Source organism: Mesoplodon densirostris, chromosome 1 (assembly GCF_025265405.1).
Source record: "Mesoplodon densirostris isolate mMesDen1 chromosome 1, mMesDen1 primary haplotype, whole genome shotgun sequence".
Classification (NCBI taxonomy): Eukaryota; Metazoa; Chordata; class Mammalia; order Artiodactyla; family Ziphiidae; genus Mesoplodon; species Mesoplodon densirostris.
The window spans coordinates 30,721,017-30,736,779 of NC_082661.1; the positions used below are offsets into that span (position 1 = coordinate 30,721,017).

General features: G+C 38.4%; 1 protein-coding gene across 3 annotated transcripts in view; it reads left to right on the forward strand.

The window, feature by feature from the left end:
• Positions 1–15,763, forward strand: part of HPSE2 (heparanase 2 (inactive)) — a 573,464-nt gene that overhangs the window by 331,212 nt on the left and 226,489 nt on the right. For all 3 annotated transcript variants that reach the window (XM_060109459.1, XM_060109548.1, XM_060109631.1), the window contains one exon: positions 2,308–2,479. In XM_060109459.1, the coding sequence (XP_059965442.1) occupies positions 2,308–2,479 (172 nt within the window). The remainder of the gene's footprint in view (positions 1–2,307; positions 2,480–15,763) is intronic.

Here is a 15,763-nt window from a genome sequence, read left to right on the forward strand (position 1 = left end):
CATTTCAGTTCCAAAGTTTCTTATTGATAATTTTTTATAATTTCTATCTCTTTATATTTGATTAGTCAATAAAATCATACTTTCCCTTAATTTCTTATTCTTCCCTTTAGTTCTTTAAACATATTTATACTAGCAGTTTTGAAGTCCTTGTCTGCTAAGTCAAACATTTGGGTCCCCTAAGAGATAGTTTCTTTATTTCTTTATTTTTTTCTTGTTTATGGGTCACACTCTCCTATTTCTTTGCATGTTGTAATTTTGTTGTTGTTGAAAACTATACGTTTTAGATAATATGTTGGAGCATATCTGGATTCCAAATCCTCCATTCCAGAGGTTATTTTTGTTTTTTCTTTTCTGTTCATTTGTTTGTTTAGTCACTTCCTGGACTAGTTCCATAGAGTCTGTCTCCCTTGCATCATGTAGCTGCAGTATCTCTTAAGTTTTTTATTTAAAAAATTTTTTTTTATTTTTAAGGCCAGCTTCCTAGGGGTTGTCCCTGAGTCAGCATAGCTTAATAGTGAGATGATGATTGATCAGAGGTTGTGTTTACCTTGAGCTAATAAGGCTTTCACCCTTTGCCAGTAGATCTGTGTGTGGGTTTGGGAACACTTTCAAAATTTAGGCGGTTTACAAGTCTGATTGGCTTTTACTTTTTGACATGCCTTCTCATGTCTCCTTTATGAGTGTACTAGGTTTCACATTCATCTGGGAATGCATGGATAGCTACTGCCCTCTCCAGTCCCTCCTGAGCATGCACAGCCTTCCAGACTACAGGGGGTATTTGTGGTCCTATCAGAATCCTCAATGGCTTTCTTATTCCCCAAATCTCCCTGTTACATTTCTTGCAAGTCTGCTGGTCTATTTCTTGCCCCTACCAGTGTTAAAACCTGAAGCTAGCCAAAATGTTGGCCTTGCCTGGGATATGTGCTTCATTCCGAATCAAGTTAGCCCCCTCCAGCAGTGGAGCTGCTGGTATTTAGGACTTTACTTGTCTATTTAGAACTACCAAGTTAATAGAAACTGGGGGAGGGGATTTTGCTCTAAGTTATTTCACTCAGCTACTTTGCTATTATTGAACATTAAGGTTTTTCTAACTTTTTGATACAAGGACCATCTTTATGAAGCTTTCCTTTCTTACCATTTTTTTTTTTTTTTTTTTGCGGTATGCGGGCCTCTCACTGCTGTGGCCTCCCCCGTTGCGGAGCACAGGCTCCGGACGCGCAGGCTCCGGACGCGCAGGCTCAGCGGCCATGGCTCACGGGCCCAGCCGCTCCGCGGCACATGGGATCCTCCCAGACCGGGGCACGAACCCGTATCCCCTGCATCGGCAGGCGGACTCTCAACCACTTGCGCCACCAGGGAGGCCCTCTTACCATTTTTATTAGTTTCCTAGGCCTATCATGACAAGCTCAGTGGTATAAAACAACAAATATTGGGCTTCCCTGGTGGCGCAGTGGTTGAGAGTCTGCCTGCCGATGCAGGGGACATGGGTTCGTGCCCTGGTCCAGGAAGATCCCACATGCCGCGGAGCGGCTAGGCCCGTAAGCCATGGCCTCTGAGCCTGCGCGTCCGGAGCCTGTGCTCCACAATGGGAGAGGCCACAACAGTGAGAGGTCCGCATACCCAAAAAAAACAAACAAACAAAAAAAATGTTTTTCAATCACAGTTCAGGAAGTCTGAAATCAAAGCATTGCCAGGTTTAATTCCTTCTGTAATCCCTAAGAGAGAATCTATTCCATTCCTCTCTCTAGCTTCTAATAGCTGCCAACAAGCCTTGGCATTGCAGCATCCCTTCAATCTTTGCCTCCATTGATACATGGCCTTGCTCCCTGTGTGTCTGTGTACCTGAATCTCCCTCTCCTTCCTCTATAATGACACCAGTCGTTGGATTTAGAACACATCCTAATTCCATATGACCTCATCATAAATAATTACTTAAGTAATTACTTCTTCAAAGATCCTATTTCCAAATAAGGTCACATTCTAAAGTTTTGGGTTGACATGAATTTTGAAGGACACTGTTCAACTCAGTACACCATATATTATAAAATATCATTTGAAAATCAGTATGGTCTCTCTGTTGTGGATTAGGTGATCTTTTGCGAAGATTAGTTTGAAAATAAATAGAATGGTAAAATGGCACTTGACTTTTTAGTTGGGATAGTTTCTCAAGTTAAGCTAGCTTGCACCCTCTTTTTTGGTTACTTTGTTTACATTGTTAAGAAAAAGGCAGAGAGATCTGCAGATAGGAAAGGGTTGGCAGAACCTCACTCTTCTCAACTCTGACTTGCGTGTCTGCTTTTAATCTAGAGCCAAATAACTATCGGACCATGCGTGGCCGGGCAGTAAATGGCAGCCAGTTGGGAAAGGATTACATCCAGCTGAAGAGCCTGTTACAACCCATCCGGATTTACTCCAGAGCCAGCTTGTATGGCCCTAATATTGGGCGGCCCAGGAAGAACGTCATCACCCTCCTAGATGGGTAGGTCAGATTATTTAGTGGTTTTTAAAACATAGTTCATTAAATGTAATGAATTAATGTATTTGTGTTTTTCCTGGTTATTTCTGGTCTTAAGAAGGACAGAGAGACTTTTTCATAGTGACATCTCCCACCATAAATCAGGGATTCTCTACCAAACAGTGGAAGAATTTATCTCTCCAGGCCTTCCACAGTCAGCAAAAGAGGGTGGGATTGGGAGGGATATCACAACCTCCAGAACAGGTTGGAAAGAATGTGTTGTTTTAAAAAGCAAATTTAATATTACAGCATTGCATAACATCACTTAATATTTTTTAAAAGGCAAAATATTATCTACTGTATTCTTGGGACCTCTTACAGAAGGTAAAACTTGACAAAATCCTGGACAGTGGATCTGGGTTAAAAAGTTGAGAAACACTACAAATGCTTGTACATTAAAGCACAGCTTAACAGATAGATTTATTAGGTATTCTAGAGAATTGCTATCATGTGATTTATTTAATTTTGACTGAATCTAACAATCATTTTTTAAGCAGTGGTTATGGATGCAGCACTATGTTAAATGCTCTCTTCCCCAGTCCTGCTTGTGGGCCAGGTCCAGATTAAATAAGTAGAACATACATGTATGTTGGGTCCAGTTATGCAGGGTTGGAATGGATGTCTTAGGGAATAGCATGAGGAACACTGAAGATATCTGTTGAATCAAAGACTCAAAGAGGATATGTAACTACAACAGAGAGGGTAGGAACAAGGAAGTTGGGAGAGGTAGGAGTCCATGTGACATACAGAGTATGCACCAAGGCACACCTTTTGTGCAGCATCCTGTCATATTCTGGGACAGGTATGGTTATTCCTACAAATTCAAAGACAGGTAAGATGTTTTCCAATGAAGTGTACAGCCCAAGTGAGGTTAGATAAATGCTGTACAAGTATAGACAGATACGTTCCAGTAGCAAGAAACCTCTGGCCAACCTCCTGAATGGCCCTTGTGGCTTGATGGCTCTTATGACTCTCTCTCTTCCCTTTTGTGGTAGCTTAGTCTTGATCTAAGCTAATTAACATAGCAGACATAATTGAAGGCTTGGGAAGCTGGAAGGATTTACACTGTAACAACATTAACAGCCTGAACTTTAATTTTAGGCATTTTTGTCTTTACAAAGAATCCCCAAGCCCTTATTTTAATTCCTATCCTTTCCCCATCCTTCATTTTTCTCTCCTTCTCTCTCAGTAGGAACTTCCGTTTTCTCTTGCAGAACAATTTTCTGACCTTGACTCCTACCTACAAATGCAGCTCTGGGCTTCCCTTTGCGTACTTTTGCTGAACTTTGAAGTTACTCTGCGTGTGTGTGTGTGTGTGTGTGTGTGTGTGTATGGGATGGTGATGGAGAGGTTGGTTTTATTTTACATGTTTTAATTAGGGGATAAGAATCACATGTGTAGAACATTTTCATAGTTCATAATACACAATCAAGCAAAGCCAATAACTATCACTTAAGTCCACATAGTTATTCTTTTAGATTATACCTTTTCTTTAATGATTTGATTAATATATTTTCATGGGACTGACAGTCTTCTCAGTAGCATGACCCTGTATCAATCATTCATTCATTCTGCAAATACTTGTTGAATAATTGCTATGTTCCAAGTACTATGTTAGGAACTGGGAATGTAAAAATAAACAAAAATAGATACTTTCTCTGCCCTCATGGAGTATATAATATGGTAGGGGAGACATAGACAATAATCAACTTATCTTAAGACTAAAACAGTACCAAGGAGAGGTACATGGTACTATGAATGACTGTAAGTGCTGGCATTTGACTAAGTTAGGTGGTTGGAAGGGTTCCCTAAAGGAGTCACACTTAAGAGGAACAAGCACATGAAAAGATGCTCAACATTGCTAATCATCAGAAAAATGCAAATCAAAACCACAATGAGATATCACCTCACACCTGTCAGATTGGCTATCATCAAAAAGACAACAAATAATAAATGTTGGTGAGGATGTAGAGAAAAGGGAACCCTAGTAGACTGTTGGTGGGAATGTAAATTGGTGCAGCCACTTTGGAAAACAGTATGGAGGTTCCTCAAAAAGCTAAAAATAGAGATACCATATGATCCAGCAATCCCACTTGTGGGTATATATCTGAAGAAAATGAAAACACTAATTCAAAAAGATATATGCACTCCAATATTCATAGCAGCATTATTTACAATAGCCAAGATATGAAAGAAACCTAAGTGTCCATCAACAAATGAATGGATAAAAATGTGGAATGGATGGAATATTACTCATCCATAAAAAAGAATGAATTTTGCCATTCACAACAACATGGATAGACCCGAGGGGTACTATGATTAGTGAAATAAGCCAAACAGAGAGAGACAAATACAGTACATTATTACTTATATGTGGAAAATAAAAAATAAAAAAATGAATGAATATAAAAAAACAGAGTCACAGATATAGAGAACAAACTAGTGGCTACCAGTCAGGGAGAAAGAAGGGGGAAGGGGCAAGATAAGGGTAGGAGATTAGGAGGTACAAACAAACTACTATGTATAAAATAAAAAAGCTACAAGGATATATTGTACAGCATGAGAAATATAGTCAATATTTTACAATAACTTTTAAAAATTTTTTTCAGTTTTGACAGTCTATGGTTGCATTTTTTTAAATTAATTAATGTATTTATTATTATTTTTTGGCTGTGTTGGATCTTTGTTGCTGCGCACGGGCTTTCTCTAGTTGCAGCGAGTGGGGGCTAATCTTTGTTGCGGTGCTCTGGCTTCTCATTGCGGTGGCTTCTCTTGTTGCAGAGCATGGGTGCTAGGCGCCTGGGCTTCAGTAGTTGTAGCACGCGGGCTCAGTAGTTGTGGCTCGCGAGCTCTTGAGCGCAGGTTCAGTAGTTGTGGCCCATGGGCTCAGTTGCTCCACAGCATGTGGGATCTTCCCAGCCCAGGGTTTGAACCTGTGTCCCATGCATTGGCAGGTGAATTGTTAACCACTGCGCCACCAGGGAAGTCCTACAATAACTTTAAATGAAGTATAATCTATAAAAATATTGAATCACTATGTTGCATACCAGCAATAATGTAATATTGTAAATCAACTATACTTCAATTTTTTAAATTCATTAAAAATAAATAAAGTGTAATCTGAAGAATGAGTAAGGTGTTAACTAGACAAAATGAGAAGTAAACAGTATCAGTGTTCTTGGAAGAAAGATAAGCATGTGCAAAGGCCCTAAGGATGAAGAAAGGGCCAGATTGGCTAAAGAAAGGTATAGCTAGAGAAGTAATTAGGAGTCATATTATATAGGGACTTACAGGCATAGTGAAGGGCTTAGAATTTCTTCTAAGTGCAGTGAGACAAATACTGAATGTTTTTAAGCTAGGGAGAGAAATAATTTGACTTATTATACAAAAAGTATGCTGTGTCTCCTCTTTGGAAAATGGATTGGAGAGGAGGCAGGGAAATTGGTGAGAAGGCTGTTGTAGGAGTGCACATAATGACGGGAACCTGAATTGGGTTGTGGTAGTGGAATATATTGTTGGAGGTAGAAACCACAGGACTTGATATATTGGATAAGTGTATGGTGATGTGACACAGGGATGCGTAAGTGACTGGGTGGATGTTATTATCATTTACGAAGATGGGAAGATTGGGGGAATAACTGGTTCTGGGGAAAAAGAATCATGACTTTAGGTTTCATGTTATGTTTATTGTGCTTGAATCTAAATGGAGATGTCAAGCATACCCTTGAATGTGAGTCAAGGGATCAAGGTCTCTGCTAGAGATATTAATTTTGGTGGTCATTAGCATGCAAATGGGATTTAAGGCCATCCATGGGAATATAAGAGATCTGTTAGAATATGGAAAGAAAAGAGACAGAGGCTTAGGAGAGAGCCCAGAGGAACTATCACATTTAGAGATGTGAGAAAAGAAGGATAGCCTTAGCGGTAAGAGGAAAGGGAGAGATTGAGGTGTAGGAACCAAGAAAAGAAAGTTTTAAATAAGGAGGGAGTGCTGCTAGAAGTCTAGGAGGTCAAGTAATAGGAAGACAGAAAAGTGCCATTGAACTTGGCAACATGCAGGTTGTTGGTGACCTTGAGAAATATAGTTCAGCGGAGTGGTGGAACAGAAGTCAGATCACAATAGTTTGAAGAGTGAATGGAGGGTGAGAAATTGGAAATAATAATATGGACAACTCTTAGGAGAATTCTTACTGTGAAGGAAAGTAGAAAAATGAAGGGAGATTTGGGGTCAAGGAAGATAATGGCATTTTTCCCCCTTTAATTTAATGTGGGAGACAGCAGAACAGGTTTGTATTTTGAGACTTATCCAGGAGAGAAGAAGAGCTAGATGATACAAGAGATCAAGGATATAACCAAAATGAGAAGTTCTTTAAGGCTAGAAGAAATGGAATCCAGAGGAATTGGCCTTCATTAAATGGAGGGACAATTATACCAGGGTAACAGAAAGTAAGAAACAAATATTTTTCTATGTCAGAGATTAAAAAGTCATACTGAGGAGACACTTCTACCCAGTATATAAGGTATAGTTAAGGCATCCCAGTTTGTGTACATGGTGTAATTTGGGGCACATAGATACTAGTTTGTTATGAATAAGTCAAGAACTTGGACACAATAGTTGGCAACAGATGAAAGAAATGATCATGTGACTGGGTAGTGTGGTGACAAGTGGTGAGGCCTACTTCCCCATGCATCCGAAAACTAATAGCACTCAAGAGGCTAGAAAAAATTACATAGGGCAAGAAGGAAAGGTATTGATGAACATTTTTTTTCTTTTATGTGCCAGAAAAAATGGGTATTTACCTTTCTTAATGTATATGTACTAAATATACATATATAACTTTAAACACATAAACTTTAAACATATAAACATATAACTTTAAACACATAAACATTCCCAATGACTCAACCAACAATAGCAAAAATGTCAGCACTCTAAATTACCAGCTCTGTAGTTTTTCCAGTCCTCCTGGTTATACAGATATAATTTTACGTAGTTGTGATCATTGTATATGCATCATTTTGAATTCTGCATTTTTTGCTCATTGCTTTATATTGCCCCTTCCTTATTTCTACATAGTTCTCGTATTTGTCATTCTTAATGCCAGTAAAATATTCCATTGCATTAATGTACTGAATTCTGGCTAAGCATTCCCTCACTGCTGGGCATTTGGGCTGTTTCTGGTTTTTGTCTGTAATATATAGCACAGCTGTAAACATCTTTATACAAATAGGTTTTTAAAACATTTCTTTTGAATTACAGCCTTGGGCTATATTCCAAAAAGCTGGGTTTCTGGGTCAAAGTACTGTATATAATAATTTTTATGGCTCTTGTATTTGTTGCCAAATTTCTTTTCAGAACAGTTTCACCAGGTTGAAGGGCGACAATGTATTAGTGTATCTTTTTCCCAATACTCTACAATAATGAGTATAATTTTTATTAATTTACTCTATTTTAATTAATGCAAGATTGTACCTCATGGTTGTTTAAATTTGAATCCTGTTAACTGTGAAAAGAACCAAACATTTTCCAAAACTTTATGTCCTCTCCTTTCCCCTTATTCCACATTTGACTAATGACACAATAACCATTTTGCCTGAGGCACAGACCAGGAGGTCATTTTAGATTCATTCCTCTCCTTTGTTCACAGTCTCCATTAGTTAGTTATTAAGTTTTATTATTTCTGACATCTTAGTATCACTCATATCCCATCTTCCTTTCATTTTTATTTTAAACCTTATCATTTTTCCTCCTAAACAATTTCTCCATATCTAGTCTAGTCTCCTTACAGATTTCTGAGTAGTTTTTTAAAAATGCAACATGTGGTCAAGTCACTCTTGCTTGAAATCCAAACCCTTTCACATGTACTCCTGGCCTTTAGGGTCCAGTACCTGCCTTCTTTGCAGCTAGTCAGTAGCTACACACCCTTGCACAACCTGCACTTAGTACATCAAAGTATATGTCCATCTTAGAAGATGCCACACTTTTTTACCTTTGCACCTTTTTATTTTGTGTCATTTTCTTTGGAATACCACTCTCTTCCCTTATTTTTCTTCATTCCAATATATCTTCTCTGACATCTTCAGGCAGGATTTCTTATCACCTCCTCTGTCCTTATATGGTACTTTATTTTTCTGCTATAGCACTTATCAAATTGATGATAACTTACTTATTTACCTATCTGCCTCCCCTAACAGACTGTAGACTAAGGTCAAGACTCAGTCTATGTTTTATTGATTCTGTAGCCTTCAGAATCTAGGAATAGCTTTAGGTTTATAGAGCCAAACTAATTTTTAAGCTTAAAAAAGCTTAAAACTACTTAGGTATTTACTGGACTATATAGGACTATCTTCCCAGTTAGGATATGAACAAACAGATAGAATCTTCATGTTTGTGTCTTCAGATAATACCATGTTGCCTGGAATATGGGAATTACTTAATAAAATGCTTGTTATATTATTTTCATTTCCTCATTCAGGAACTGGCTCTTCCCAGTTATTAATTTTTATCTAAAGGCATAAGTAGTGTTCTTTAGGGTTTTATTATTTTCCTCTGCTTTTCTTTTGTAAACTTTTATGCATCATCTACGTAATGACAATTTTATCTTAATGTATTGCTTTTTAAAATTAGTTTCTGCTTTATAACAAAGTGAATCAGTTATACATATACATCTGTTCCCATATCCCTTCCCTCTTGCGTCTCCCTCCCTCCCACCCTCCCTATCCCACCCCTCCAGGCGGTCACAAAGCACCGAGCTGATCTCCCTGTGCTATGCGGCTGCTTCCCACTAGCTATCTACTTGCTACTGTATATATGTCCATGCCTCTCTCTCTCTTTGTCACAGCTTGCCCTTCCCCCTCCCCATATCCTCAAGTCCATTCTCAAGTAGGTCCATGTCTTTATTCCTGTTTTACCCCTAGGTTCTTCATGACATTTTTTTTCTTAAATTCCATATATATGTGTTAGCATACGGTATTTGTCTTTCTCTTTCTGACTTACTTAACTCTGTATGACAGACTCTAGGTCTATCCACCTCATTACAAATAGCTCAATTTCGTTTCTTTTTATGGCTGAGTAATATTCCATTGTATATATGTGCCACATCTTCTTTATCCATTCATCTGGTGATGGACACTTAGGTTGTTTCCATCTCCGGGCTATTGTGAATATGTATTGCTTTTCTTATTACTTTGAAATATGTTTTTATTGCTTCAGAAGTTACTTTTTATTATAGTTGTTCTTATCCATTTTCTTGTTGGTCGTCTTTTCTGTTTCTTTCCTTACACAGTTAGGATAAATTTACTATTTCATTTTCACATAGCCTTTAAAAAATGTTTTAATTTTCAGTGTTAGGCTCTTTAACTTATTTGGAGTTTATTGCCATATGTACTATAGAGTAAGGACCTAATCTATTTTTTGGTGATGTGACAGTGTCAAGAAAAGCAGGTATTCATTGAAAGCATGTTTACTGAGGCTTTTTTAGGGACTTTTAAACCGTAGAGAGATGAATACTAAATTATCTCTCAATAAACATTTATTGAACAGCTATTTCATGTTTGATCCTTGCTTAAGTGTTGGGTTTATATTGATGAATAAAGCTAAAGTAACTCTTATTCTCTTGAAGCTTAGCAAGACAGAGCTACAGTAAATAAGAAAACAAATTATCCCAAACTGTGTATAATTCTGTGAAGGAAATGATCAGGATACCTGGAGTTGGAGGATTTATTTGGACAAGGTGATCAGAGAAGACTTATCTGAGGAACAATTTATTTAAGCCAAGAACAAAAGAATAAGAAGGAGCCAATTGTTCAAAGATCAGAGTGAAAAAAGTTTTAGATAGAGGTGGTAGGTTGTGTTTGTCAATGTCCTGAATCAGAAACAAGGTTAAGGCATTTGAGCAATAGAAAGATGGGCATTATAGTGAGCAAAAGGAGAGCAGTAGGAGATGAGAATGCATGGACAGGCAAGGACCAGATCATTACTGAACCATGTATACCATGGAAAAGAGGTTGTGTATTTTATTCTCTGAGCAATGGAAAGCTATTACAGGGTTTTTATAGGGGCAGCAACATGTACCAGAGTCTGCTCTGTTTTGTGTGCCAAATAGATTTTAAGGTGCAAAAGTAAGAAATCAAGAGAGTTCAGTAAGGAGGGTTTTCATTATGAGGTGTGTGTGATTGGGTTAAGGTAATGGCAGAAAAGATGGAGAGAAGTTAAGGTAGACTTGCTTTTTTGATGGATATCCCAGCAAGGTGGGGGTGGGAGAATAGGAGGAATTAATAAAGGATGACTCCCACCTTTCAAATGTTAGCATCTCTCTTTCAAGAGCCATCACATGCAGAAAAGGGAGGTTTTCAAAAAGAAGTTACACCAAAATGAACACATACTCATACTCAGGAAACAGTATCTCGGGAGTAACAAAAGATGACTTTACATTGGCGGGCTTCCCTGGTAGCACAATGGATAAGAATCTGCCTGCCGGGCTTCCCTGGTGGCGCAGTGGTTGAGAGTCTGCCTGCCGATGCAGGGGGAGCGGGTTTGTGCCCCAGTCCGGGAAGATCCCACATGCCGCGGAGCGGCTGGGCCCGTGAGCCATGGCCGCTGAGCCTGCGCGTCCAGAACTTGTGCTCTGCAACGGGAGAGGCCACAACAGTGAGAGGCCCGCGTACCGAAAAAAAAAAAGAAAGAAAAAAGAATCTGCCTGCCAATGCAGGGGACACGGATTCGATCCCTGGTCCAGGAAGATCCCACATGCCACGGAGCAACTAAGCCCGTGCACCACAACTACTGAAGCCCACGCACCGTGCTCTGCAACAAGAGAAGCCCGCGCACCACAAGGCAGAGTAGCCCCCGCTCACTGCAACTAGAGAAAGCCTGCATGCAGTAACGACAACCCAACACAGCCAAAAATAAATAAATAAAATAAAATAAAAATAAAAATAAATAAACTACATTGGGTGTGCTTCAAGTTCAGGATAGTGATCTGAGCACAAGCTCCATTTCCTTCTGGGACATCATCCCAACTCCTATTAAAAACTGATAAAGAACAATTCTGTAATAACAAGCACATGAAAGAGGGATCATTAGCAGATGAGAGACTTCTGACAGATTTCTATAAGACAGTAAACAGATGGAAGCCTGTTGACAGAGTAATCAGAGTGAGGAAGTGGCAACCCAGGGAACATGGGCTCTGAGAAAAGGTGGAGAATCTGTCTTGCAGATAGACTCAGAGGCCAGAGAGGGTGAGGTGGGAAAGGGAGACCAAGCCAAGGGGTTAATATGAAAGTCTGTCTTCACAGGGACTACACCCACAACTCAACTCTCCCCTCCATCACTTTAAGTCCCCTACCCTGCCTACAGAGCAAAGACAACTCAGTCTGTTATGTCCTAGCAAATGCCAAACCAATAGTTAGGAGCCTTCACCAAAAAAATAGTGCTGGAATACCTGAGGATGAGCTAGTATTGCTAAGGTGGAGTTGCTTCTGCATAGTAAAATGCTGAGTAGAGCACTGTGGGATACCCTAGCCCAAAGGCTATCTGTGCCCTCCCTCCTCCCTCTCTAAAGGGAACTGTGTTGGTCAACAAGCTCTGACCACAAAATAGAGATCCCAGGGAAAGGAGAGACTTATCAAAAAAACTCCCATATATTCAACATCTTAGAAAAATCTGCACCTACTACCTAGAAGAATCTATTTAGTCCCCATTTAAAAAAATAGATAGGCAAAGATCACAAGATGTAAGAAGGAAACAAGTAACATAAAAGAGAAAAACCAAGACAAATACATTTTAAAAATTGACCCAAGAAGAATTATAATTCAAGATCAGAACTAGAAAAGTAAAAAGCTATAATTAGTATCCTTATAAAGATATAGTAAGATACTGTATTTATATATACTGTATTTTGTATACAGAGCAAAACATATTTTTTAAAACAAAATATATAATTGCTGAAATTAAGCCCAATAAATGTAAGGTAATGATTTCTTAGATACAACACTGAAAGCATAAGTGATAAAAGAAAACACTGATTAGCTGCACCTCATAAAAATTAAGAACTTTTGTGCATCAAATGATATCATCAAGAAGGTGAACAGACACACATAATAGGAGAAAATATTTGCAAGTCATACAGCTGATAAGGAATTTATATCCAGAAAATATATATATACATACACACATATAAATTCTTACAACTCAACAGTAATATGACAACCTCTTTAAAAATGACCAAAAGGGATTTGAATAGGCATTTCTCCAAAGAAGACATACAAATGGCCACAAAGTACATGAATAGATGTTCCACATCATTAGTCACTAGGAATGTGCAAATCAAAACCACAGTGAGATACCACTTTACATCCACTAGGATGGCTACAATCAAACAGACATACAAAAGCATATGTTGGAGAGGACATGGAGAAATTGGAACCCTCATACACTGCTGGTGGGCATATAATATGATGCAACTACTTTGGAAAACAGACTGGCAATTACTTGAAAGGTTAAACATAGAGTTACCATATGACTTAGCAATTCCACTTCTAGGTATATACCCAAGAGAAATGAAAACATATGTCCACACAAAAACTTGTACACAATTATTTATTGTGGCATCATTCATAATAGCCAAAAAATAGAAACAACCCAAATGTCCGTCAACCAATGAATGGATAAATAAAATTCAGTAAATCCATAGAATGGAATATTACTTGAAAATAAAGAGAACTGAAGTACCAACACATGTTGTCAGAGATGAACCTTGAAATCATCATGCTAACTGAAAGAAGCCAGTCACAAAAGCCCACACAGTGTATGGTTTCCTTTATATGAAATGTCCAGAATAGGCAAATCTATAGAGACAAAAAGTAGATTGGGTTGCCTAGACTGGTGAAGTTTTCAGGGAAATGGAGAGTGACTGCTCATGGGAATGGGGTTTCTTTTTGAAATTAAATATTCTAAAATTAGATTATGTTGATAGTTGCACAAATTTGTAAATATAATAAACAATATTGAACTGAACAGTTAATGAGGGGATTATATGGTATTAAATTTTATCTCCAAAAAGCATTTGAGTCCAATAAAAGAATTATAAGATAAAATCAAGGAAATCTCCCATACACAAAGTGTTGGACAGAGACAAAAAACTTGGGATTAAATCTTACTGGTATAAAAGATCACTTCAGGATCCCCAACAGCTGTCTCATAGGATATCCAGATCCAGAAAAAAGGAAGAAAATTTGGTTACAGAAAGAATGAAAACCGTATCAACCTTTACAATGTAAAATTAAGGGGACAGTTGACAAAATAGGCGGTAAAAATGGAGAGAAGAAATATGACCCACACGGCTGATATCCTCTTATAATATGTATGGAGTTGGAAAATATTGTCTAAGCCATTGAAATAGATTGAGATTTGGAGAAGAGGAGGCCCAGTAAACCACGCACATGGAGTTAACCCTTGGTTAGAATGAATTATGGCAGCATTTCCTTAAATGTGCTCTGGAAAATATCAGTTCTGCAGGATAACAACGTTATGTGGAGGGGTAAAAAAGTAAAAGCTTCCACAGTCAAGTAAGCTTGAGAAATACTGGGATGTACAAATGTACTGAAACACTTTCCAGCATCTTTATTACATTAGTCTACATTCTGAATCTCCAAGAAGGGGATTTAGCATGCAGAATTTAAAAAATTTATTTGACCATAGTCTTATTTTCCGAGAGTATCTTGAGGGACTAATGTTCCACTAACATGTTTGGACACATCACTGACTTAGAATATGAGCCCTGCTTTAGGTGAGATATGGCCATAGAGCAAACAATAGCAAAAGAATTACAATTTGGAGAACTCAGGACTTGGACCATTTCAATAGCCCCATTACTGGTCTATTTGCTTCCATTCTTGTTCTCTCCAGTCTATTCACCGCTCAGCTGCCAGAAAATCTTTTACAAACATAATTCACATGATGTCAGTCACTTGCTAAAGACTCTTTAATGACTTTTCATTGCTCTTAGAATAAAATTTAATCTCCTTACCACATCCAACAAGGCTCTACAATGAGCAGTCTGGCTGCTGCCCAGCTCTTCATTCTTATCTTCTCCAGATTTCCCTTTTCCTTACTTCACTCAGGCCTCACTGGCCTGCTATGTGCTAAGTTTCTCTCTTTCTTTCTTTTTTTTTTTTTTTTTGGTGGGGGGCGGGGGTTGCACATCACATGCTTTTCTTTCTACCTAGAGTGTCCTCTCAGCTTGCCACATGGCTGGTTTCTCCTCACCCATCAGAGTTCTTTCATGAATAGCCTAGCTAAGTGATTCTCTATCAGCGCACTCTGTTAGTTCTCTTTATGGCATTTATCACAAGTTATAACTGCATATTTACTGTTTATTTTTTGCTTATAGATCATAAACTCCATGAGAGCAGGAAGTTGTCTGTTGTATTTACTAATATATATTCAGTGCTGGCAAAAAACCTAGCACACGGTGGGTGCTCCAATTTGTTGAATGAAGAATGGAAGTTATACTAATATTTTACAGAGTTGCTAGTGGCATATTCTAACCTGAACCTAGGTTAGAACAGAAAGCTAGACAGGACCTTTAACTCCCATGGTGGCCCAGAGAGCTATGCAAAGCATTCCAATTTGGGCAAAAAGGATAAAAGCAGGAGAATTAGGAAGGAAATAATGGTCTTTTCCATCACAGCAGACCACATTATGTATGCTGTGTGCTCAATGATCTACAAAACAGAAACAGAAAAATTGCCTTTTTATATCCAGAATTTCTATCTTTAGTTCTGTCTAATTACCAAAACTTCTACTAAGTGCCTAATGCTGATTTATAGACTCCACTGGTACTCAAAGCATAGACAGCAGTGAAAGCGGTATGGGTGGGTAAGGATGGAAAGTTCACTATGTTCCTATACACAGGCTCTCATTATGACTTTTGTGGGCCCTGGGCATTTTTGACCTCATGGGTCCCTTCCTCCATAAAGACATATTAAATCAGCAGCCTTCTGTGTTCTACTGTAGTAAGTCAATCTAACAGGATTGGGGGCAAGGGTGGAAATAGCAGGAATGTAAAGAGCATACACTTTAGAACTAGATGAGACCCAGATCAGCTTCTAGCTAGGTCATCTTGAATTATTTAATCTCTCTAAAACCTCGGTCTCCTCATTGGTAAAATGAGGCTAATGAAATTATCTATTTCTCAGGCTTGTTGTGAAGTTAAATGAGATAATGAATTGAAAGTGCTTAGTGTA